Raw genomic sequence first — 23,083 nt, 5'->3', positions numbered from 1 at the left:
CCCTTTTCCTAGAACTAGATCAGTCACTCTCCAGGACTACCAGCAAGTTCTCCCTTTCTCAGAGTGTCAGCATTGTACAGGACTGCCTGCCACCTCTAATGCTCTGATATAGGCAGCACTGTGTTGACAGTTTTTGTTGCTGGAACAGTATGAATGTGTAAATGTGCAAGATATTTGTGATGGGATGGGAGTGCTGGACTGAGGATGTATCAGATCTAGGACTGTATGTTGTGTGTGTGATTGTGTGTATAGTTGTGCTTGGGTGGAGGGGTGTTTTTTTTGAAGTTGTAGGTAGTGAAGGGCTACGTCCTTCAGGGACGACAGGGACGTCCCCTGCTTCCTGACTTGGTTGAGGACATTGCTTGATGTATGTTGACAGTGGACACATGCATATTGGAGACACAGACTTAAACTCTTTAAGGCATATTAGCGCTTCTTGTTTGTGTGAAGGAAAATGGGAAGTATCACTGTGTATTTATTGAGTATGCATATATTTGTGGTTGAAGGTATTTCCTGGTCTACGTTACTTTTGCATATTTGTCTCTCTTAACCCTTAGAATATCTTTAATAAAGGTTGAGAAACAGAAATGACTTTAACTATGAATAACTTCCCTATTAATAAAAGTTCTAGTCATTAAATGTTACACATTTCTTCTATATCAGCTCTGTAACAAAAGCACTGAATCTTTTAAAACCAGAAACGTTTGGAAAAAAAGCAGTTTAATTTTCTTTTTTCAGGTATGAGGTACCATAAGTAATTTGTTTGTATAAGACTATGTAAGACTTTTCTCTAATATCAGTTATGACTGACTACAGCAACAGTGAACATTCCTTTAGTATACACATTTTGAGTTTTGCAGTTTCTTCAAAATATCAAGTGCAGATTTGCTTGCATAGATATTTATTTCTTTTTATAGCTAAGGAGTCACCTTTCACACTCTAGGCATGCATTGCGCATCCAAACTTGAACTTGTATTCTGACTTGCTTTCTTTTGGATTCCCTCTGTATCTAGCACTATTGAAGTCAAAGTCCTGGCCCACAATATGTGTCTGGTTTTCCCCTTTTCAGTATAACACATAACGAATTACTGAATGACATTTAGTCATGATCTGTCTTTTGTAGAATTGTCTTTTCTAATGCTGTAAAGGCAATCCCTAAATTCACAGGACCATGTGCACAAGATATATAGTGTTATTCCCATTTTTTCATCTCTAATAGTTGCAGTACAGAACTGCCAAAGAATCTCACCTGGGTCAAAGATCAAGTTATCAGTAGAGACAGTAGAGGAACCTATAAATTCTACATCCAAGTTCTTTAAGTGCCTTGACTAGTCGAGATTCCCTTATTAATAGCCCTGTCAGACTATTTATAGGAAATGTATCCACAGGAATGGTAAGATGTAAAACATTTCTAAATATATCTAGTCAAATCAAATGACAATTATGCCATTAGTTAAGTTTGCCAGACAATGTTTTGCCAAAGATGGTTTGCCAAAATATATTTTGACTGAAGGAAAAGGAAACATCCAGGGCATCTGCATACCAGACTCTATAAAAGTCTCTTTGGAGTGCTGGGCCCAGCCTTGACAGAAAATTTCAAGGTAAGTGAATGGCTCCTGTGAACTTCTGGGCAAAGCATATACCTTTTTATTCCATTTAACTTCCTATCAGCCTTGGATATCCATTTCTGTCAGAGACTGTCTATATCACCAGTGATTTTATTCTAGGTTTGAAGGCAGCATTTTTTCCTTCAACTTATATATCAGCTCCAGATATCTGTGCAACTCAAAATGAGCTGCTATGTTTTCAAACAGCAGTGACTGACTTCCAGCCTCTGCCACCAGGATTAATACAAAAAATCACCAAATTTTAATCAACAGGAAGAAATCCAAGTTTTAAGCAACAGGAAGAAATCCAGATTTCTAGAAAGCAGAACAGGCAATAATGACATTTATTTCTGTCATAATGCAAGATGAGTTGTCCATAGCAAGTACATTTTCCAGGTAAAAGACACTATTTGCTCTCAGACAAGAAAGTCTCTCAGAGACTCTTGGGTAGCATTTTAAAAAAACCCAGAGACTTATTTAATACGAAGTCTGTGCTATGGCAATGTCCAAATTCACTAGAGTCCACGAAGTTGAAGTAATATTGCTAAACTGTACTACAATACTGTAACACTAAAGAACTGTTCTATACTTTGTTATGTAGCTAGATGTATAAGGATTAACTTCAGAAAAGTATACAAGTATTTTCGTCCAAGACTGGGAAGTTTAAATCCAACTTTTGACTTGTTTATGCCTACTTAAGCATTTGAAGAGATCAAAGTGCAAGAGATTTCCTCTCTTCCACATAAAGCTGTTCACTCACTGACTCAACATATCTTCTTTTCTACAGAGTACTCTGTTGACTGTGCCTCCTGTATAAGCGCAACCATGGCCTCTCCAGATGCTGAGATGGCTGCCTTTGGGGAGGCGGCTCCTTACCTCCGAAAGTCAGAGAAGGAAAGAATCGAGGCCCAGAACAAGCCTTTTGATGCCAAGACATCCGTCTTTGTGGTGCATCCTAAGGAATCCTTTGTGAAAGGGACAATCCAGAGTAAAGAATCAGGGAAGGTCACTGTCAAGACTGAAGGTGGAGAGGTGGGTAAAAAACAAGGCTTATAAAAACTCTGTGTAATTCCCAGTCTCTGCTCTTAGCTGACATACATGCATCTCTGTCTTCATCTGACAGACTCTGACCGTGAAGGAAGATCAAATCTTCTCCATGAACCCTCCCAAGTACGATAAAATCGAGGACATGGCCATGATGACCCACCTCCACGAACCTGCTGTGCTGTACAACCTCAAAGAGCGTTACGCAGCCTGGATGATCTACGTAAGTACCAGCAGCAGTCTTCATTTGGGGAGCTAGGAGGAACTGCTCTGCCAGGCTTAGTGGAAGCCAACGTGCTGTCTCTCTTCCTCACAGACCTACTCGGGTCTCTTCTGCGTCACTGTCAACCCCTACAAGTGGCTGCCAGTGTACAACCCAGAGGTGGTGTTGGCCTACCGAGGCAAGAAGCGCCAGGAGGCCCCTCCACACATCTTCTCCATCTCTGACAATGCCTATCAGTTCATGCTGACTGGTGAGACAATGTCATCATTTTCATGGCAATATAACACTTGCTGTTTTAAAAAAAATTGTGTGTGTAGAGATGTAAATCTCAGCATGAGCCTTTAATTAACTTATTTTAACAGTTGCTGATAGTATGCATGATGCACAGTTCTGTCTTAATGACTTTTAAAATTCTAATTAATAGCATGCAGACAAGATCACTGAAAAAGTTACTGTGAAGAATAATTAATAGGATTAATTGTGTCAGGTGAAACAAAAATTCTCCTCTGCGTATTATTGAGATCTGGTTTGCTCAAAATGTGACAGAAAATATTAATAGAGCTCTGAAGAATTTAATTAATCTGTCCCAAAACTGTACTGTAGGTTAATTTCTAGCTGTTTTGGCTTCATGAAGACATTGTTTGAAAAAGAAAATTATCTGATTACAAGTGTTATTCTGATATTTACAACTTCTGGGGAAAGAACAAAAGCCAGAATCCCAGCAAAGTTCCACCCTCTGGAAACAATGATATATGCCTTCATTTCAAATTAGCAGTTAGTTAATATTCCTGTATTATGGATTTGCTTTTAGGCATGAAAGTTACTTGACCAGAAAGGACTAGAATTCTGTGCACCAAAACTGCAATATGCAGAAGGGAATCAATGATTTAATGGTCATACATCTACAGTGGTTTCATGATTCCACAAAGACATACTGAACAACACAGAATAATAATGTTGACTGTTAAAAAAAGTCCGAGTATTGAATAAAACCAGAATGATAATTTGAATGTTTTTTTCCTCCTTTTCCACTTCCACTTTTAACACTGGAGCAGGTTCATGAATAACAATGAACAACAAGTTTAGCAGTTAGTAGTTTAGTAGTTAGCAATTCAGTAGTTCAAGAATCTGATTTCAGATTCTTAAATTGTTTGAGGACTCATTGATGTATAAGCAGCTAGTTATACCTGCTGGCACCTTACAAAGGCACGCAAGAAATTTGATATTAATCTCTGCGGATTCTACAGGGAGTATTTTCATACCAAAACCTTACAATGTTTATAACAGGCATTCTCTGAGGAAAATAATCCTCCAGATTTCTTGAAGTCATTGGAAATTAACAGGCATTCTTGCTACACTATTTATTTCATATGGAGACTGATATGAGAAATAGGTTAGAATAAGAGGAAATGTCCTATTTCAATGACTGAAAATGGAGTTTAAATGAATACCTCAGAGGTGAAAAAATCATTGAAGAAATCCAGCCCTCTCCATATAATACATAGGCACTCTAAAAGCACTGCTTGTATTTATCACAGACATTGTGTTCTATATTACTCAAGAACGCCATTAACAGCATCATTGTTTCTGCTTCTTTCACAGATCGTGAGAATCAGTCGATCCTGATCACGTATGTACACTCCCTGCTTGGGTCCCTGCGGGGATGCCAAATGCCAAGGGACCTCCTGCCTGACTACACACTCTCTGCTTGTCTCTTTGGTTGACAGTGGAGAATCTGGTGCAGGGAAGACTGTGAACACAAAGCGTGTCATCCAGTACTTTGCAACAATTGCAGCGAGTGGGGAGAAGAAGAAGGAAGAGCAGCAGTCTGGCAAAATGCAGGTGAGTCAGGAAGAGCAGACTGAATGCTTGACATGTACTTGTCATGTCAACTAAACACTGTAACTGAATAATTATCATCCTTTAGGGAATGCTTGAGGATAAAATAATTAATTAGTAGATACTAGCTTGAGTCAGTGCTTTTCTCTGTTCCTGAGATGATTTTTGGAAAGGAAAACCAGCAATAATTATTGTCCTGCAGGGAACGCTTGAGGATCAAATCATCAGTGCCAACCCACTGCTGGAGGCCTTTGGAAATGCCAAGACTGTGAGGAATGACAACTCCTCACGCTTTGTAAGTTGTTGCTTTGGACAAAATCTCTCCCTCTCATTACAAGATAAGTGACGCCCTAGCAGTATCCATGTAAAGGAGATGTCAAAAGAACCCATCCAGGCTGAAATGCTTCTGCTTCTCCTTAACAGGGCAAATTCATCAGAATCCACTTTGGGGCCACAGGCAAACTGGCTTCTGCTGACATTGAAACTTGTAAGAGACTCTCCTGGCCTGATCCTATTCCTTCCTAAATTCCAACCTCCATGTGCATTCCTGTGCCTAACTCGTTCTACCTTCCTTGCCAGATCTGTTGGAGAAGTCCAGAGTCACTTTCCAGCTCAAGGCAGAAAGAAGCTACCACATATTTTATCAGATCATGTCCAACAAGAAGCCGGAGCTAATTGGTAGGAAGGATCATTATGTGTTTTTGAGGATGGTCGCTGAGCAACAGTTCCCTTTGTTACCTGGTTGGCAAAACTAAGCCTGTGCCTTGTGTCTTCCTGCTTTCAGACATGCTCCTCATTAGCACCAACCCTTTTGATTTCCACTATGTGAGTCAAGGTGAGGTCACTGTTCCCAGCATTGATGACCAGGAGGAGCTCATGGCTACAGATGTAAGTAACACAGCAAAATGGTACCTATTGTACATGTCTTGCAGGTAACGTAGATGACCTACTAAGGATGTGTATTGTACTTCATTGTTTTGACTGCAGGAGGCCATTGACATCCTGGGCTTCACTGCTGATGAAAAGACTGCCATCTACAAGCTGACAGGGGCTGTCATGCACTACGGGAACTTGAAGTTCAAGCAGAAGCAACGAGAGGAGCAGGCAGAGCCCGATGGCACAGAAGGTATCAGCAAATTCAGCAACTGAACTGTTCAAAGAACTTCTCTGTTTGCAGAGATGATATGTTAGCCTCCAAAGACAGGCCTTTGATGGCCTGAGTCACCACATAAAACACTGAGGAAAAGCATCTTTGTTCATTGTCTCTGTAACTGCAGAGGTGCTTCCCTGATCGTGGGAAATACCATTGTTTTATTCAATGGACACTCCCCAAACACACACAGCCTGAAAGGGGGAACTTCAACACAGGATTTCTCTCTGTAAAACCTTCAACTGCTAAGTGACCATGACGTGCAATGATATTTTTGGTGAAATAAATCCTGCATTCTTAACTATGCAGAAATCCACTTTCCACAGAAAACGAATGTGCTGCATGCATGCCTCCTGTATTCCCAGAGGCTTTTGGGATTCTTCTGGGAAATTCTAGATTCAAGCTATTTCTATCCAAACCATACCTGTTCTTGCTTTCAAAGAAGTCCAATATTAGCTTCCAGAACTTACATTCCTTTGCAGACCTTCTGTATGAGACCAAACCACTGCTTTTCCATTTCTAGAACATGAACAGCGGAGTTGTTCACAGTGACCAAATTCTAGCCATCGTCCAAAGATAAATGCTTCTTTTTCCCTCTCCCCCTCTTTAGTGGCTGACAAGGCTGCCTACCTGATGGGCCTGAACTCAGCTGAGTTGCTAAAAGCCCTGTGTTATCCCCGAGTCAAGGTTGGGAATGAATTTGTGACCAAAGGTCAAACTGTGGAACAGGTAAGGAGAAGATTGAAAAGAGTATTTGAGGATTCTTCTTTGACCCTTGGAGGTAACTCCAGTCCTTTCTTCTCTGCTTTAGGTGAACAATGCAGTTGGTGCCCTGGCAAAAGCTGTCTATGAGAAGATGTTCTTGTGGATGGTTATTCGCATCAACCAACAGCTGGATACCAAGCAACCCAGACAGTACTTCATTGGTGTCCTGGACATTGCTGGCTTCGAGATCTTTGATGTAAGCAACAAGGATTCAGAACCATAGTCAAAGGAAGACCAGGGAGGGGTCATGAGGACTCAGAAACACAGTTTGTTTTAAGAAGATTCAGAAGTTTATCCTCCTCATCTGCAGTTTTCTAGAAACCCCTCCCTCTTCTCTGTCACAGTAGCATCCTCAAATGGCTTTACTAACACTTTGATTCTAACATTGAAATCCCTGGATTGTTGATCTGAGGGCAGAGAAATTCTTGGGTGGGACACTGAGGAGGTTTCCACTCTCTGGGAAGTCAGAGGGCTGAGACACCCACACAATGCTGCAGCTGAGGTTACTGAAGGATTTGATTTTGAGTAGCACAGTAAAAGAGAAACGTTACTTTTAACTTGATTTGAAAAGCAATAATAATAAAATCCTTTGAGGACAGTAAATTTTACAATAGAAGTCCTGCTAAGGAAACACACGCTGTTACAGTACAGGTAGGAGCAGTGTTTCAGCTGGGGAATTTCAAACAGCATTAGGAGAATGCTAGCAAACCCCCATGGTGTTTGCCACACCTTGAGAACCAGTGCACCTCTCCTTGCTTTGGGCAGTTCAACAGCTTTGAGCAGCTGTGCATCAACTTCACCAATGAGAAACTGCAACAGTTCTTCAACCACCACATGTTCGTGCTGGAGCAGGAGGAATACAAGAAGGAAGGAATTGAATGGGAGTTCATTGACTTTGGGATGGACCTGGCTGCCTGCATTGAGCTCATTGAGAAGGTAACTTTTCCATACAAGTGTATGCTGTATTTTGCAATTCTGTGATGTTTCCGAGCCAGATTCAGCTCAGAAAGAACTCACGGCCAGACGTTCAGTGTCAGGTAAACAAAATATTTTGCACTGAAATTTATTTTAGTCTGGGGAAGAGAAATTAGGAAATGCAAGTCTGTGTCATCAATCCTGCATTACTTGGTCTTCAAGCGTGGAAAAGGTAGCCTGGACTCCCACCAACAGACTTCTTTAAAAGAAACTGGAGTCAGTCTCCTTTCCTTTTTCCTCTGAAGACTCAAATCAGAACTCCACACACAAATCTGGGAAATAAATATCATCTCACCTGATTTCCCAGAACAACTGTGCCTCCTGTAGCTATTTTCCCAATTATTTTTCGGTTCACCCCTTTCTCCCTCCAATTCTACTCCCAGTTCTAACCTGAACCTGGACAGACGTTCTTGCCAGTTCCATGAAGACAGTCTGCAGGAAGGCAAGCGAAGGCAGAAATAAGCTCCCTGGCTCAGAACAACACCTGACAAACTTAAGCCCTTATGCAGGCTGAGACGCTAGCAGCAACACACTGGTGATTTTGATGTTCACAGCACATGCTTCATTATCATCTTCTCTGTCACTTCTTGTGCTACCTTCCAGCCCATGGGCATCTTCTCCATCCTGGAAGAGGAGTGCATGTTTCCCAAGGCAACTGACACCTCTTTCAAGAACAAGCTCTATGATCAGCATCTGGGCAAGTCTAACAACTTCCAGAAGCCCAAGCCTGCCAAAGGCAAGGCCGAGGCCCATTTCTCCCTGGTGCACTATGCTGGTACAGTAGACTACAACATCTCTGGTTGGCTTGAGAAGAACAAAGACCCCCTGAATGAAACTGTCATTGGGTTGTACCAGAAATCATCTGTGAAGACACTGGCTTTGCTCTTTGCCACTTATGGTGGGGAAGCAGGTAAGCTCTGTAAAATCCATTTCCATGTGTTCATTCTGTACAAAGGGGAATCTCAAAGGCAGTGTTAAAGGTATCTGCTCATTCTCAATTTTGCAGAGGGTGGTGGTGGCAAGAAGGGTGGCAAGAAGAAGGGTTCTTCTTTCCAGACTGTCTCAGCTCTTTTCCGGGTAAGGGCAGAACTCATATTTTCTCTTTGAAAGTAATTTTATCCTCAGTCGGAGAGGTCTGATTCAGTTTTGGTCATAGCTCTTGTCATCCTGGAAAATCCTTCCCTTGCCATCTTTGGAAATTATATAATTACTCCCATAGAACACCACAAAATCTCTACCTCAATGCATGCATGGTCTTCCTTGTATTTCAGGAGAGAGAATGATATTGTCAGCCTCCTGGAACTTCCTATGCAATAGTCTTAGTGTTTTTTTTTCAACTAAGTGTTGATATTGCATCCTAATATTTTTGCTGATTTCTTCCACTTCCCTTAGTTTTGCTATTACCTTCTCTGAACATTCTACAAAAGTCTCCAAAGGGTGAAGTTCAGCCACTTAGACTGGGAGTGGTTAAAAAATCGACTGAACTTCCTTAAAATCTTCTCTGGAGACTTCAGAGATATTTCCTATCCCTGTTTTACATTTCTTTGAGGATTTTCAGCATTGACACATTGTAGAATTCAAAAATAATTATCAAACATCAGAAGCAAAAAAACTTGCCTTGAAGGTATAAGATTGTAAGGCAATGTTTTCATTTCAATGTGGAAAGAGAGTGAATGTCAAATTACATCAAGTTAATGAATTTTGAGGTCAGTTTTCAGTTATGTTTTCAAGGTTTCCATTTAGCTGAGGTGGAGATATTTAGGGAGATTGAATTACTGCTAAAAAATTCAGTTTATATGGGCTGTACAAATATTCCATACATTTAAAAAGAACTTCTCTAGCTTTCAAATCAGATGCTTGTCACACTTAGATAGAAGTACATGTCATCCACTTAAAATGCCCAACTTAATACCACAAGAAATACGAGCTGGAAGGAAAGCTGTGAGATGGCAGCTCTGTATTTGTATAAGGAGATCAAAGAAAAGTAATACTAACCATTATTCTACAAAAGAATTTCAAAACTAAGAACCTGGGAGCCTTCAGTTTCCAAGTTTCCCTATGGGAGTTCTGCAAGATGTTTTAAAGAAGATAGGTCTACATCCTGAAACGCTGTTTGATACATCCACCTTTAAGCTGCCTGTTCTTACGCTTAATAATATAAACTTCATTTTATGATCTCACAGGAGAATTTAAACAAGCTGATGGCTAACCTGAGAAGCACTCACCCCCATTTTGTACGATGCATCATCCCAAATGAAACAAAAACACCTGGTAAGGGGATCCAATAGGAGGCAATCTCAAGCCACAGAAGCTTTTCTCCTTAATTTCCAACAATAGGGTAGTCACTAATGGTGGTATTTTTAGGTGCCATGGAGCATGAGCTGGTGCTGCATCAGCTGCGGTGCAATGGCGTGCTGGAAGGGATCAGAATTTGCAGGAAAGGATTCCCCAGCAGAGTCCTGTATGCTGACTTCAAACAAAGGTAAGAGCACTTCACCTTTCTGCCCATTCAAACCAAGCTGAAGAGCCTGAGTATCGTAATATACTTGAAACATTATACTTTAAATTGGTACTGAACAGTAATATAGAAATGTTTCACCATTAGTAAATGATGATATGACATTGCTGAGATCAGGATTCTCTTGCACTTAGAGTTAACAGTAAAAAGACTCTCTATATGCTGTTCTGAAGGAATGAATTGTCTCAAGACATAAGACTGGTTTAATGAGACAGTCTGAGAAGGCTGTGGGGTTCAGCCACAGTGGTGGTTTCAGTGACTGGGATTTCTTCATGTTCCATTTGCTTCTGCAGATACAGAGTGCTTAATGCAAGCGCTATCCCAGAGGGACAGTTCATGGACAGCAAGAAGGCTTCAGAAAAGCTCCTTGGATCCATTGATGTGGACCACACCCAATACAGATTTGGTCACACCAAGGTAGAAACAAGATGTGATAAAAGTTTTTCATGGAGCGGTAAGGGTGGGCTGCTCCATCAGGGGCAGGGAGCACAGCACAATAACAGAGCTGGCAGGGTAGAGGCCTCAATCAGCAAGTGCCCAGACCCACAGTACCCAAGCAGGCAAGTGGGGAAGACCCTGGAATGGTAATCAGGTTCCACCAAGAGTCCAGAACATCAGGCAGGTTTGTGACAATAAGCAGGTCTGAGGTGAAGCCATAAAACTTTGGTTTTCAAGATTGGTCAGGGTCAGATATAGGTAGGCTAACAAGGCCAGGCACTCTTCATTAGTTCCTGGACAGGCCCACAGCAATGAGATTGGTCTAACATCAAGCCAGGAAGTAAGTCCTCACAGAATCACAGAATCAATCAGGTTGGAAGAGATCTCTGGGATCATCGAATCTCTGACACCACCATGTCAACGAGACCATGGCACTAAGTGCCATGTCCGGTCTTTTTTTTAAACACATCCAGAGATGGTGACTCCACCACCTCCATGGGCAGCCCATTCCAATGTCTAATAACCCTTTCTGAAAAGAAGTTCTTCCTAATGTCCAACCTGAACCTCCCCTGGCGAAGCTTGAGGCTGTGTCCTCTTGTCCTATCACTAGTTGCCTGGGAGAAGAGGCTGACTCCCACTCCACTACAATCTCCCTTCAGGTAGTTGTAGACTGCAGTAAGGTCACCTCTGAGCCTCCTCTTCTCCAGGCTAAACAACCCCAGCTCCCTCAGCCGTTCCTCATAGGTCAGACCCTCCAGACCCTTCACCATCTTGGTCGCCCTCCTCTGGACTCACTCCAACACCTCAACGTCTTTCTTGAAGTGCGGGGCCCAGAACTAGACACAGAATTCAAGGTGTGGCCTCACCAGTGCCAAGTACAGAGGGACGATCACTTCCCTAGACCGGCTGGCTACACTATTCCTAATAGAGGCCAGGATGCCATTGGCCTTCTTGGCCACCTGGGCACACTGCTGGCTCATGTTTAGCAGGCTGTCGATCAGCACCCCCAAGTCTCTTTCTGCTGGGCCGTTCTCTAACCACTCTTCCCCCAGCCTGTAGCGCTGCATGGGGTTGTTGTGGCTGAAGTGTAAGACCTGGCACTTGTTCTTGTTGAACCTCATGCCGTTGGTCTCGGCCCATTTATCTAACCTGTCCAGATCCCTCTGTAGGGCCTTCCTACCATCCAGCAGATCGACAGTCCCACCCAGCTTGGTGTCATCTGCAAATTTACTGAGAGTGCACTCAATCCCTACATCTAGATCATCTATAAAGATATTGAGCAGCACCGGCCCCAGAACTGAGCCCTGGGGAACACCGCTAGTGACCGGCCGCCAGTTGGACTTTGCCCCATTCACCACCACTTTCTGGGCTCGGCCATCCAGCCAGTTTTTAAACCATTTAAGAGTCCACCCATCCAAGCCCTGGGAAGTCAGTTTATCTAGGAGGGTGCTGTGGGAGACAGTGTCGAATGCCTTACTGAAGTCTAGATAGACTACATCCACAGCCCTGCCCTCATTTACTAAGCGGGTCACTTGGTCATAGAAGGAGATCAAGTTGGTCAAGCAGGACCTGCCTTTCATGAATCCATGTTCGCTGTCCCCGATGCCCCGATTGTCCTGCATGTGCCGTGTAATGGCACTCAGGATGATCTGTTCCATCACCTTGCCTGTCACCGAGGTCAGGCTGACAGGCCTATAGTTCCCTGGACTTGATGACTTCCCTTGGACCGGATGACTTCCGGCCCTGCTTGTAGATGGGCATTACATTTGCTAATTTCCAGTCAGCTGGAACTTCTCCAGTTAACCAGGACTGTCGGTAGATAATAGAGAGTGGTTTGGCAAGTTCATCTGCCAGTTCCTTCATTACTCTGGGGTGAATCCCATCCGGGCCCATAGCCTTGTGGGTGTCCAACTGGCACAGCAGGTCACTAACTGTCTCCTCCTGGATTACGGGGGGTTCACACAGCCACCCGCACCTGACTTCAGGCTCAGGTCATGGTAGAGCTTACTGGGATCCATGATCAGGCATAGGTGCGGCTGAGGCTGTGGCTGAACTGGAAACCATAGCACATACCACATAGCTCAGACAGGGACTGTAAGCTTAGGGCTGAGCTTATAGGAAGGTCATACGTCCTTGGGCACAGGGTTTGGAAGGGGGCCCAAGGTGAGGCTGGTCGTGAGCATTAAGGTCTACTTCAGGATCCTGAAAGACACTGTGCTTCTATTCTGTGCTACCTGACAATGACATGTTGCAACATTTCCTATCTCAAGGTGTTCTTCAAAGCTGGACTGCTGGGACTCCTGGAGGAGATGAGAGATGACAAGCTGGCAGAAATCATCACTCGCACACAAGCCAGGTGCAGGGGCTTCCTGATGAGAGTAGAGTATCGGAGAATGGTGGAGAGGAGGTAGACATTTCTCATATTTAGTTTGTTCTCATGGTACTTGACTAATGAAGTTTAAATTCATCACGCCAAAACTATGCAATAGCCATGTGAATTTCATTTCAGGGAATCCATCTTCTGTATCCAGTACAATGTTCGGTCCTTCATGAATGTCAAGCACTGGCCTTGGATGAAGCTGTTCTTCAAGATCAAGCCCTTGCTGAAGAGTGCAGAATCAGAGAAGGAGATGGCCAACATGAAGGAAGAGTTTGAGAAAACGAAGGAAGAGCTTGCAAAGTCTGAAGCAAAGAGGAAAGAGCTGGAGGAGAAAATGGTGACCTTACTGCAGGAGAAAAATGACCTGCAGCTCCAAGTGCAGTCTGTGAGTATCACTGTTCATTTGTCCCTAGGAGAAGAATGTAATGCAGTCAGAATGCTTCTTACCCTGAGCAGAGGCTTGCAGGAAGCTGACTAACGTGCAGTAGAAAACAGTCTAAATCACGCGCTCTTGAGGAACGCTAACATTGAGTGAAGAGGCACTGGCAGGGGCATGGTGAGTCTCATGGCAGCCCCACATGAGACTCAGCATTCCTGCTGTCTGAGGAAAGAGCCATGTAACACAAGCCAACATGTAACCCACCGTAGGGAGATCTGAACTGGAAAGGAAGTATCTCCATCTACCCAACATTCAAAGCAGCATATGTGTCTAACAGGGTAAAGGCAACCTAAGAAGGGCCCAATTTTCCTACTTAGAGCTACTCTAGGAGGCCTTGATTAGTTTCAGAAACACGGATACTGCCCATTCAAACTCTATTAGGAAAAGGCAGTTTCTTCAAACCAAACAAAACTCTACTTGCTCCACTAAATTATTCTCACAAAGCCTTTACTCCCCAAATATTACGAGTTTCACAGGAAGTCAATTAAAAAGAAGAAGCTATTGACTACTTTTTCTGTCAGATACCCTCTCTGTGAGGCATTTTTAAGAGACATTAAAAAATTTGGAACCGGTCTTGATTCTAGATGACAAGGTTTCCCAGTAGACACGGATACTGCCCTTTCAAACTCAATTAGGAAAAGGCAGTTTCTTAACACCAAATGAAGTGATGAACAAGTTAGCACCGGAAATCCTAGGCGTGGCCTGGAAAGAAGGCACAGAGATAGCTGACAGCAAAGGCAAGAACTCTGTTGTCCTTGCAGCAATTTAATGTATGTAGAGAAGTGATAAATTTCTTTCTCAATTATCCTCAAAAATGGAAAAACATTTACTTCCCAAATATTATAATATTCTCGATGAGACAATTAAAATGAAAAAGCTGTTAAATACTTTTTCTGTCAGGAAAAAAGACCCCACACCCTTGCTCGTGCTGAAACCTAGTGCTTGAAGTGACCACTGTTCTGTTGTGCTTGTGGGCGCATAAGATATTCTCATAGCTACCCTCTCTGTGAGGCATTTTAAAAGTCACAAAAAATTTGGAATCAATGTTGATTCCAGATGAACACATTTCCCAGTAGACACCTGGCAAGACAGAATCATAGAATCATAGAATGGTTTCAGTTGGAAGATCTTCCAGTTGCTGGAGTGGAAGGCCAGGTTCAGCCCCCATTTTAACACGTGCCTACTCAGTGATACAAAAGACAAAGCGGAGAATCTTCAAAACGTTACAACCCACAAAACTGTGTGTCTCCCCACCAGGAAGCAGATAGCTTGGCTGATGCTGAGGAAAGGTGTGACCAGCTCATCAAAACCAAAATCCAGCTGGAAGCCAAAATTAAGGAGGTGACTGAAAGGGCTGAGGATGAGGAGGAAATTAATGCTGAGCTGACAGCCAAGAAGAGAAAACTGGAGGATGAATGTTCAGAGCTGAAGAAAGATATTGATGACCTGGAGTTAACGTTGGCCAAAGTGGAGAAGGAAAAGCATGCCACTGAAAACAAGGTACACACACAGGGAATAATGTAAGGGGTCAAAGAAATCATTGTTTCTTGGAGCAAAAGAGCCTTCTACCCAAGGACGTGTTGGCTTTGGAACATTTGAACTGGGCCTCATCTGGGCAGGAAAAGTAAAAAAAAAAACTCCTGGCTAAGCACTGCAAAGTGAAAATCTCACTGCGCCAGAAGTCCTGTTTTCCACCTAATTGACAATTGATTATATTTGTAGGTGAAAAACCTCACAGAGGAGATGGCAGCCCTGGACGAGACCATTGCCAAGCTGACAAAAGAGAAGAAAGCCCTCCAAGAGGCCCATCAGCAGACACTGGATGACCTGCAGGCGGAAGAGGACAAAGTCAATACGCTGACCAAAGCTAAAACCAAGCTGGAGCAGCAAGTGGATGATGTAAGCACACAGGCATACAGCAAGAACAGGACAGGTGTGGAGTTAAACCTGACTGGTGGAGCACTGATGGTCTTGTTCTTTTAGCTGGAAGGGTCCCTGGAGCAAGAGAAGAAACTGCGCATGGACCTTGAGAGAGCTAAGAGGAAACTCGAAGGGGACTTGAAACTGGCCCATGACAGCATAATGGATTTGGAAAATGATAAGCAGCAGCTGGATGAGAAACTGAAGAAGTAAGTGTGTCTGTGGGGCACCCGAGTGCTGGGCTGGTGCACTTGTCTGTTTTCTTTGAGCTCTAACACGGTTTGTTTGTGCAAAGGAAAGACTTTGAAATCAGCCAGATCCAGAGCAAAATCGAGGATGAGCAAGCCCTGGGCATGCAATTACAGAAGAAGATCAAGGAGCTGCAGGCAAGTTTCTTTTCCTTCTCTTCTGTCCTTCCAAAAGACATCAGGTAGGAGGAGGGCATGGATGTGAAGGGTCCCTAATGTTCTCCAGGCTCGTATTGAGGAACTGGAGGAGGAAATTGAGGCAGAGCGAACCTCTCGGGCAAAAGCAGAGAAGCATCGGGCTGACCTCTCGAGGGAGCTAGAGGAGATCAGCGAGCGCCTGGAAGAAGCAGGAGGGGCTACCGCAGCTCAGATTGAGATGAACAAGAAGCGTGAGGCAGAATTTCAGAAGATGCGTCGCGACCTCGAAGAGGCCACGCTGCAGCACGAAGCCACAGCTGCCGCCCTGCGGAAGAAGCACGCGGACAGCACAGCTGAGCTTGGGGAGCAGATCGACAACCTGCAACGAGTGAAGCAGAAGCTGGAGAAGGAGAAGAGTGAGCTGAAGATGGAGATTGACGACTTGGCCAGTAACATGGAAACTGTCTCCAAAGCCAAGGTATGGAATTGCAGCAGAACATGCTCACAGGGCCAAGGTATGGCAAACAGGCTACATCTACCAGCCACATTCTCATAAAAAAAGTATCCGTGCTGTGAGGATAAGTCAGAGTGCAGGTGTTCATCTCCTTTTTTCCCTTGTGATTGGTATCTAGGCAAATCTGGAGAAGATGTGCCGCACTCTGGAAGATCAGCTGAGTGAGATTAAAACTAAGGAGGAGCAGAATCAGCGCATGATCAATGACCTCAATACTCAAAGAGCTCGTCTGCAGACAGAAACAGGTGAGACATGCTCATTCCTGAGGCACAATGGGAGGACCTGCATGCCATGAGGATACCAGAGGGTGTAATATGATAACTGGTAGAACCTCTCCAAGCCACTCCTGATTATGTGGGTTCAGAGGCAGAAACTGTCATATTATTAATAGTCTAGTTACTTTTTTTTCGTTTTACCCTTTCCAGGTGAATATTCACGCCAGGTGGAGGAAAAGGATGCTCTGATTTCTCAGCTGTCTAGGGGCAAGCAAGGATTTACCCAACAGATTGAGGAACTCAAGAGACATCTAGAGGAAGAAATAAAGGTCTGGAAGTACCCTCCTCTCCACAACCTACATGTCCCCTAAAAGCATCTAGAGAATCCTGTCTGACCCAAGATTGGTTCAATATTCTTTCCCCAAACACATGCAGTACTGGAGGGAACACCGGTAATGCACATACCCCAGCTCATAAGGTAGAGAGGAAAGTAATCTTAGTGATTTTGATGCCGGAAGAAGTCATCTGCAAGGCTTTCCTGAGATTCTGATGATACGCTCTAAGTCAGGATTCAGATACATATGTCGAAACATTTACAGAAAGAGCAGCTCACTAACACGTCCTGATCCTCCAGAACACGTTGATGAAAGCTTCATCATCTCCCAGCTTGTATTTGCCCAACTCGAGTTTCATTCTAATTTCACTATCAATTTCACTGTCAAGAGGCATGTCAAGCCAAGTATTCAGGTTACCAATCCCAGTGTCTCCACAGGCCAAGAACGCCCTGGCCCACGCCTTGCAGTCTTCTCGCCATGACTGTGACTTGCTCCGGGAACAATATGAGGAGGAGCAGGAAGCCAAAGGGGAGCTGCAACGCACCCTGTCCAAGGCCAACAGCGAAGTGGCCCAGTGGAGAACCAAATACGAGACAGATGCTATTCAGCGCACGGAGGAGCTGGAGGAGGCCAAGTACGTGGGAAATGGGATGTCAAATGGCTGGAGAAGACTGAGACTGTCCAGGAAAATTGGAAATTGGAGTCTCTGAGAGTGTGTTAGGTCAGGGGTGGGATGAAGGCAGGGATATACTGTCTTTGGGGTAGAGGGGAGAGAGGCGGGGAGAGAGGGAGGTAGAGGAAAAGTGTGAATCATAGAATGGTTTGGTTTAGAAAGTACCTAAAATATCATATAGTTGCAACCTCCCTGCCATGGTCAGGGACACCTTCCCAGTAGACCAGCTTGCTCAGAGCCCCATCTAACCTGGCCTTGAACAATGCCAGGGAGGGGGCATCCACAACTTCTCTGGGCAGCCTGTTCCAGTGTCTCACCACCCTCACAGTCAACAATTTCTTTCGAATATCTAATCTAAATCTACCCTCTTTCAGTTTTAAACTGTTACCCCTCGTCCTATCACTACATGCCCTTGTAAAAAGTCTCTCTCCAGTTTTCTTGTAGGCCCCCTTCAGGTACTGGAAGGTGCTAGAAGGTCTCCCCGGAGCCTTCTTTTCTCTGGGCTCAACACCACCAACAGTCAGCCTGTGTGCTGTGGAAAAAGTGTAGATTGGAAAGATGAACATAGCCTTTAGGGCTAGAAAAGCTAAGGCAGGCTGAATCTCAGTAGATGCTAGGACACTGATGTGGTAGACCCTTTAGCTCTAACCTGGAGCTGTGCTTATCACCTCCCAGGAAGAAGCTGGCACAGCGCCTGCAGGATGCAGAGGAACACGTTGAAGCCGTGAATGCCAAATGTGCTTCCCTGGAAAAGACAAAGCAGAGGCTGCAGAATGAAGTGGAGGACCTGATGATTGACGTGGAGCGATCAAATGCTGCCTGTGCAGCTCTGGATAAGAAGCAGAAGAACTTTGACAAGGTCTTTTGGGCTCCAGAGCTGGGGCTCCTGGGCAGAGCATCCCCTCCTGGTTGCTGCAGCCATACTGACACCCCGTTTGTCTTCAGATCCTGGCAGAATGGAAGCAGAAGTATGAGGAAACGCAGGCTGAGCTGGAAGCCTCCCAGAAGGAGTCTCGCTCTCTCAGCACGGAGCTGTTTAAGATGAAGAACGCCTATGAGGAGTCCTTGGACCACCTGGAAACGCTGAAGCGTGAGAACAAGAACTTGCAGCGTAAGTCCCTGGCCCTCTGCTCCTGGCAGGGCTTTCTCACTATCCACTACTAGCCACCACTCCCCATGGGTCTGTGCTTGCAGGTCAGCAAAGATGCCTGTCACCTTGGTGTGGCAGAATCCTTCCCATTCAGCTCTGTGCCTGACCATGCCGTTGATCTTTGTTCCTACAGAGGAGATTTCTGAGCTCACAGAGCAGATTGCCGAGGGAGGAAAGGCGATTCATGAGCTGGAGAAAGTCAAGAAGCAGATTGAGCAGGAGAAGTCTGAAATCCAAGCATCCCTGGAGGAAGCTGAGGTACACACAGTGCTAATAAAGGGTGTCCAGGCTGAAAGTATGGGAATAGTTCTCTGCAGAGCTGGCAGGAAAGCAAGCCCAGATTTCATGAACTACTGCATAAGAGATCACTCAGAAAGGAAGCAGTGGTTTAAGTCACTGTTCCTGCTGACTTGTCCAGGCCTCCCTAGAACACGAAGAGGGGAAGATCCTGCGCCTGCAGCTTGAGCTCAACCAGGTGAAGTCTGAGATTGACAGGAAGATAGCAGAGAAAGATGAGGAGATCGACCAGATGAAGAGAAACCACCTCAGGATTGTGGAGTCCATGCAGAGCACCCTGGACGCTGAGATCAGGAGCAGGAATGAAGCCCTGCGGCTGAAGAAGAAGATGGAAGGAGACCTGAATGAAATGGAGATCCAGCTAAGCCATGCCAACCGTGTGTCTGCAGAGGCACAAAAGAACCTGAGAAACACACAGGCAGTGCTCAAGGTGTGTTCAGCAAAGCTACAGAAAGGGAAATGACATCCCTGACATTTTTGGCACCCAAGCGTGCACTGCCACCTTGCAATTTCTCTTGTCTCTTTTACAGGATACGCAGATACACTTGGACGATGCTCTCAGGACACAGGAGGACCTGAAGGAGCAGGTGGCCATGGTGGAGCGCAGAGCAAACCTGTTGCAGGCTGAAGTTGAGGAGCTACGGGCGGCCCTGGAGCAGACGGAGAGGTCAAGGAAATTGGCTGAGCAGGAGCTTCTGGATGCCACTGAACGTGTGCAGCTCCTCCATACCCAGGTCAGGCACTCTGCTTAAAATTAATCCCATCAATAAGGGATAAGAAAGAAGGAGATTGTAATGCGTCTTGTGATTATTATATAAACACTTGAAGAGCCCTGATATGATATGGCCAATCCAGCCAGTGACCCATTCTATTTTCCTGCTGTGACTCTAAATTGGAGTCCTGCCTTAAAGACGTTCATAAACAATACTCACACTTCTAGCTCTGGTTGTGATGGCATTAGGTCTAACAGAAGAAATCACGTCTTTCTTGTTGCACAGAACACGAGCTTGATCAACACCAAGAAGAAGCTGGAAACAGACATCACGCAAATTCAGGGTGATATGGAGGAGACAATCCAGGAAGCCCGCAATGCTGAAGAGAAGGCCAAGAAGGCCATCACAGATGTGAGCAGGGGACTCCTTACAGTGCTGATGATGGATGTATTCTCCCCCAAACTGTCTCCAGCCCTAAAATGGCTTTGACTTTTTCCTCTCTCTCAGGCAGCCATGATGGCAGAAGAGCTGAAGAAGGAGCAGGACACCAGCGCCCACCTGGAGAGGATGAAGAAGAACCTGGACCAGACAGTGAAGGACCTGCAGCACCGTCTGGATGAAGCCGAGCAGTTGGCACTGAAGGGAGGCAAGAAGCAAATCCAGAAGCTGGAGGCCAGAGTGCGTAGGGCTGGTATTTGTGCACCTGCAAACATGTCACGTAAGCAGCCATCAGGGAAGCTCCAAAGATGGGCTTCTCATTGCAGGTGCGGGAGCTGGAAGTGGAGGTTGATGCTGAGCAGAAGCGCAGTGCTGAAGCTGTGAAGGGTGTGCGCAAGTACGAGAGGAGAGTGAAGGAGCTGACCTACCAGGTAAGGCAAGACGCCTCCTTAGGCTGACAGAGTTTTCTCACAGCAAGTCAAATTTTCTATACAGCATCCCCAAGGGGAATCGTTAACCTCATGTGGAGGGAAACCAAGAATTCATTCTCTTTCGTGCTTACCAACCACTGTAGTCTGAAGAAGACCGAAAGAATATTCTTAGGCTGCAGGATCTGGTGGACAAGCTGCAAATGAAGGTGAAATCCTACAAGAGACAAGCTGAGGAGGCTGTAAGTATTCCTTGGAGAATGGGTAAGAGCCGCCTTCCACTGGGGCAGCATGCTCACTGAGATGAGTATGAATACCATGAAACGAGCATGAAAGAAACTCCCAAGACTCAACAGATATTTTACTATTGTGTCTTGAGGCCATGCTGAATTCTGGGCACCCTGTGGTCAGGGATGAACTGAGGGAAGTTCTGCAACCTGTTTTATGCAGGAGGTCAGACTAAACAAACCCAGGGGCCACATCCACTGACTGAGAAGTTCATGAATCTCTGCTAGTAATCAACAGCAGAAGGCTTCAGGGTCTTTCTCAACATAATAAGTCACATTGATAGTAGGGCATCAAGTAGTGGTAGAACAAACACACAAAAGACAAATTCAAGTGATGAAATAGCTCCTTAAGAGTGACACAGTACTGGTGAAGCTTGTCACAGCGGGGTCCTGAATAAGGGAGGATAAGGACATCTGTGTGAGGCTTATGTGTAAGCAGTGGTGGGTGGAGGATTGAAGTTTGTGCCTTCCCCCAGGGAAGAGCCACATCCCCGCAAGGCTGAGGCGCGGGAGGAGTGAGACCCCTGCCCTGCACTCTTCACCACTGACTCCCTCTCCCCACACAGGAGGAGCTGTCCAATGTCAACCTGTCCAAGTTCCGCAAGATCCAGCACGAGCTGGAGGAAGCCGAGGAGCGGGCTGACATTGCGGAGTCGCAGGTCAACAAGCTCCGAGTGAAGAGCCGAGAGTTTCATGGCAAGAAGATAGAAGAGGAAGAGTGAGGTTGTCATGAGGCAGCAAAGTAGCCTGAGGGATGCACAAAATGTGAACCTCTCAGTCACTTTCTTCCAGATTTTATATTTCCAACCACCTCAATACATAGTGAATAAAGAGTAGATTCCTTCGCACATGCACCAAGAGCACCAGTTTTCATTTGTTTCTCTTTTTATTCTTTATGTTAATATCACTAGCCTTTGGGAACAGTTTTGGCTTATGACCTTTGTGTACTTATGTCACGGTACAGCTTTTTGTCACCTAGTTCCTAACTACTTATACCTTCTTTATTACTTTTGTGAGTGATAAAAAGGAAGCTTCTCACTCAGATAAATAATCCTCAAAGACACAGAATGAAGGACAAAAGTTACTTGTGCTAGGGCCTGTGTTGTTCGAACTATTTATAAAGCAAGCTGAAGAGGTGCTGAAAAGGAAGGAACACAATGTTTCTCAGTGAAATAATGTTATTCCCAGCAGTAAAGACGATGACTGATACCTAAGAAACACAGAAGGCTTTCATGACACTGAGCAAGCAGTGCTATTAAATAGCATACAAAATTCAGTCCAGTTCAAAACACAAAATTATATGCAGGGGGGAACATAATGCAGTTTCACATGTAAAAAGATGGACTCTGAGCTGACAACTACCCATCAGGAGCAAGGTCTTCCACATGTGCTGCATAACTGTGTGAAAACACACGCTCATTTCTCAGCAGTGGTAGCAAAAGAGAAAATAAAAAGAGAGAAACTGAATTTGAAAGGAATTATGATTCCAAAGGCAATAAAGTGATCAGACGCGTGATAGGACTTCCATAGGAGGACCAATTAAACAAACCCAGAGACTGAAGATAGGAGAGAACTGAGTGGGCATACAAAGCAGAACTATAAAATCAGCACGCTGTAGAGAGGCTTGACAGGGATCAGTGTTCTAACTGGCCCTGGCATTAAAAGAAACATGAGAGTGCAGAGGGTAGAAGGTGGAGGACTCTGTGTGTGTGCAAGAGAGAGAGAGAGTGTGCATGTGTGTAAATGAAATGAAACTACCTGAAGGCAAGGTATTCAAAACCACGAAGACGTGTGGGTTCTTCACAAAGTATGCAGTTAAGCTGGGGAACTCCTTATCACTGCAAACTAAAGGATTACAAGGATTCAAAAGAGACATGGACATTTTCATGCAGAAGAAATCTACTGGAATTTACCAGCTGCACAGAAACCTTATCCATGGTGCAAAGGCTTGGCATTGTATAGAAAGACAGAGGTTCAGAGAGAACTTGAGAATAACAGCATACTTGGTTTCTCTTTTCTTACAAGCTTAACTATTGCCAGCAGAGCGCTAATCCGTTTGGGGGATGGGAGGGTGTCTCCGTTTAGCCTGCATCCAGGGCTAAAAAATAACCAGTTGTTCTATCACCCAATCTCCCCTCCCCAACCGAGTAAGTGAGTTGGGAAAAGGAGGGAGACTTGTGGGTTGAAATTGAAACAGATTTAATAAAATAAGAAAACCAATATCAATACTAATGCTAATACAAAAACCATAAAGTTGTACTCTGCCCATATAGTGGTGGAAAGACCCTCCAGGGATGGTGACCATTGAAAAGAGGAGAGAGAGAGAAGAGAGGGAAGAGCAGGCCATCC

General features: G+C 44.7%; 1 protein-coding gene across 1 annotated transcript; it reads left to right on the top strand.

Annotated features, from left to right (window-relative positions):
* The first annotated feature begins 1,580 nt into the window (after nt 1-1,580).
* Nucleotides 1,581-21,588, top strand: LOC137670441 (myosin heavy chain, skeletal muscle, adult). The gene is made up of 39 exons (XM_068413293.1): nt 1,581-1,601; nt 2,395-2,639; nt 2,731-2,874; nt 2,968-3,124; nt 4,477-4,504; nt 4,602-4,716; nt 4,916-5,008; nt 5,137-5,200; nt 5,293-5,391; nt 5,498-5,601; nt 5,701-5,839; nt 6,474-6,592; nt 6,675-6,824; nt 7,394-7,564; nt 8,207-8,513; nt 8,610-8,680; nt 9,787-9,874; nt 9,968-10,085; nt 10,415-10,538; nt 12,830-12,966; nt 13,069-13,324; nt 14,636-14,878; nt 15,101-15,277; nt 15,362-15,507; nt 15,594-15,684; nt 15,773-16,162; nt 16,317-16,443; nt 16,624-16,742; nt 17,186-17,382; nt 18,097-18,280; nt 18,367-18,532; nt 18,705-18,829; nt 18,990-19,298; nt 19,399-19,602; nt 19,867-19,992; nt 20,089-20,259; nt 20,346-20,450; nt 20,594-20,689; nt 21,301-21,588. The coding sequence occupies exons 2-39, from the start codon at nt 2,433-2,435 to the stop codon at nt 21,454-21,456; spliced, it is 5,823 nt and encodes a 1,940-aa protein (XP_068269394.1). The 5' UTR covers nt 1,581-1,601; nt 2,395-2,432; the 3' UTR covers nt 21,457-21,588.
* Nucleotides 21,589-23,083: the final 1,495 nt, after the last annotated feature.

This window comes from Nyctibius grandis, chromosome 15 (assembly GCF_013368605.1).
Source record: "Nyctibius grandis isolate bNycGra1 chromosome 15, bNycGra1.pri, whole genome shotgun sequence".
Taxonomy (NCBI): domain Eukaryota; kingdom Metazoa; phylum Chordata; class Aves; order Nyctibiiformes; family Nyctibiidae; genus Nyctibius; species Nyctibius grandis.
Note: the sequence above shows the minus strand (reverse complement) of the source record. Positions and strands in the feature narration are given on the sequence as shown.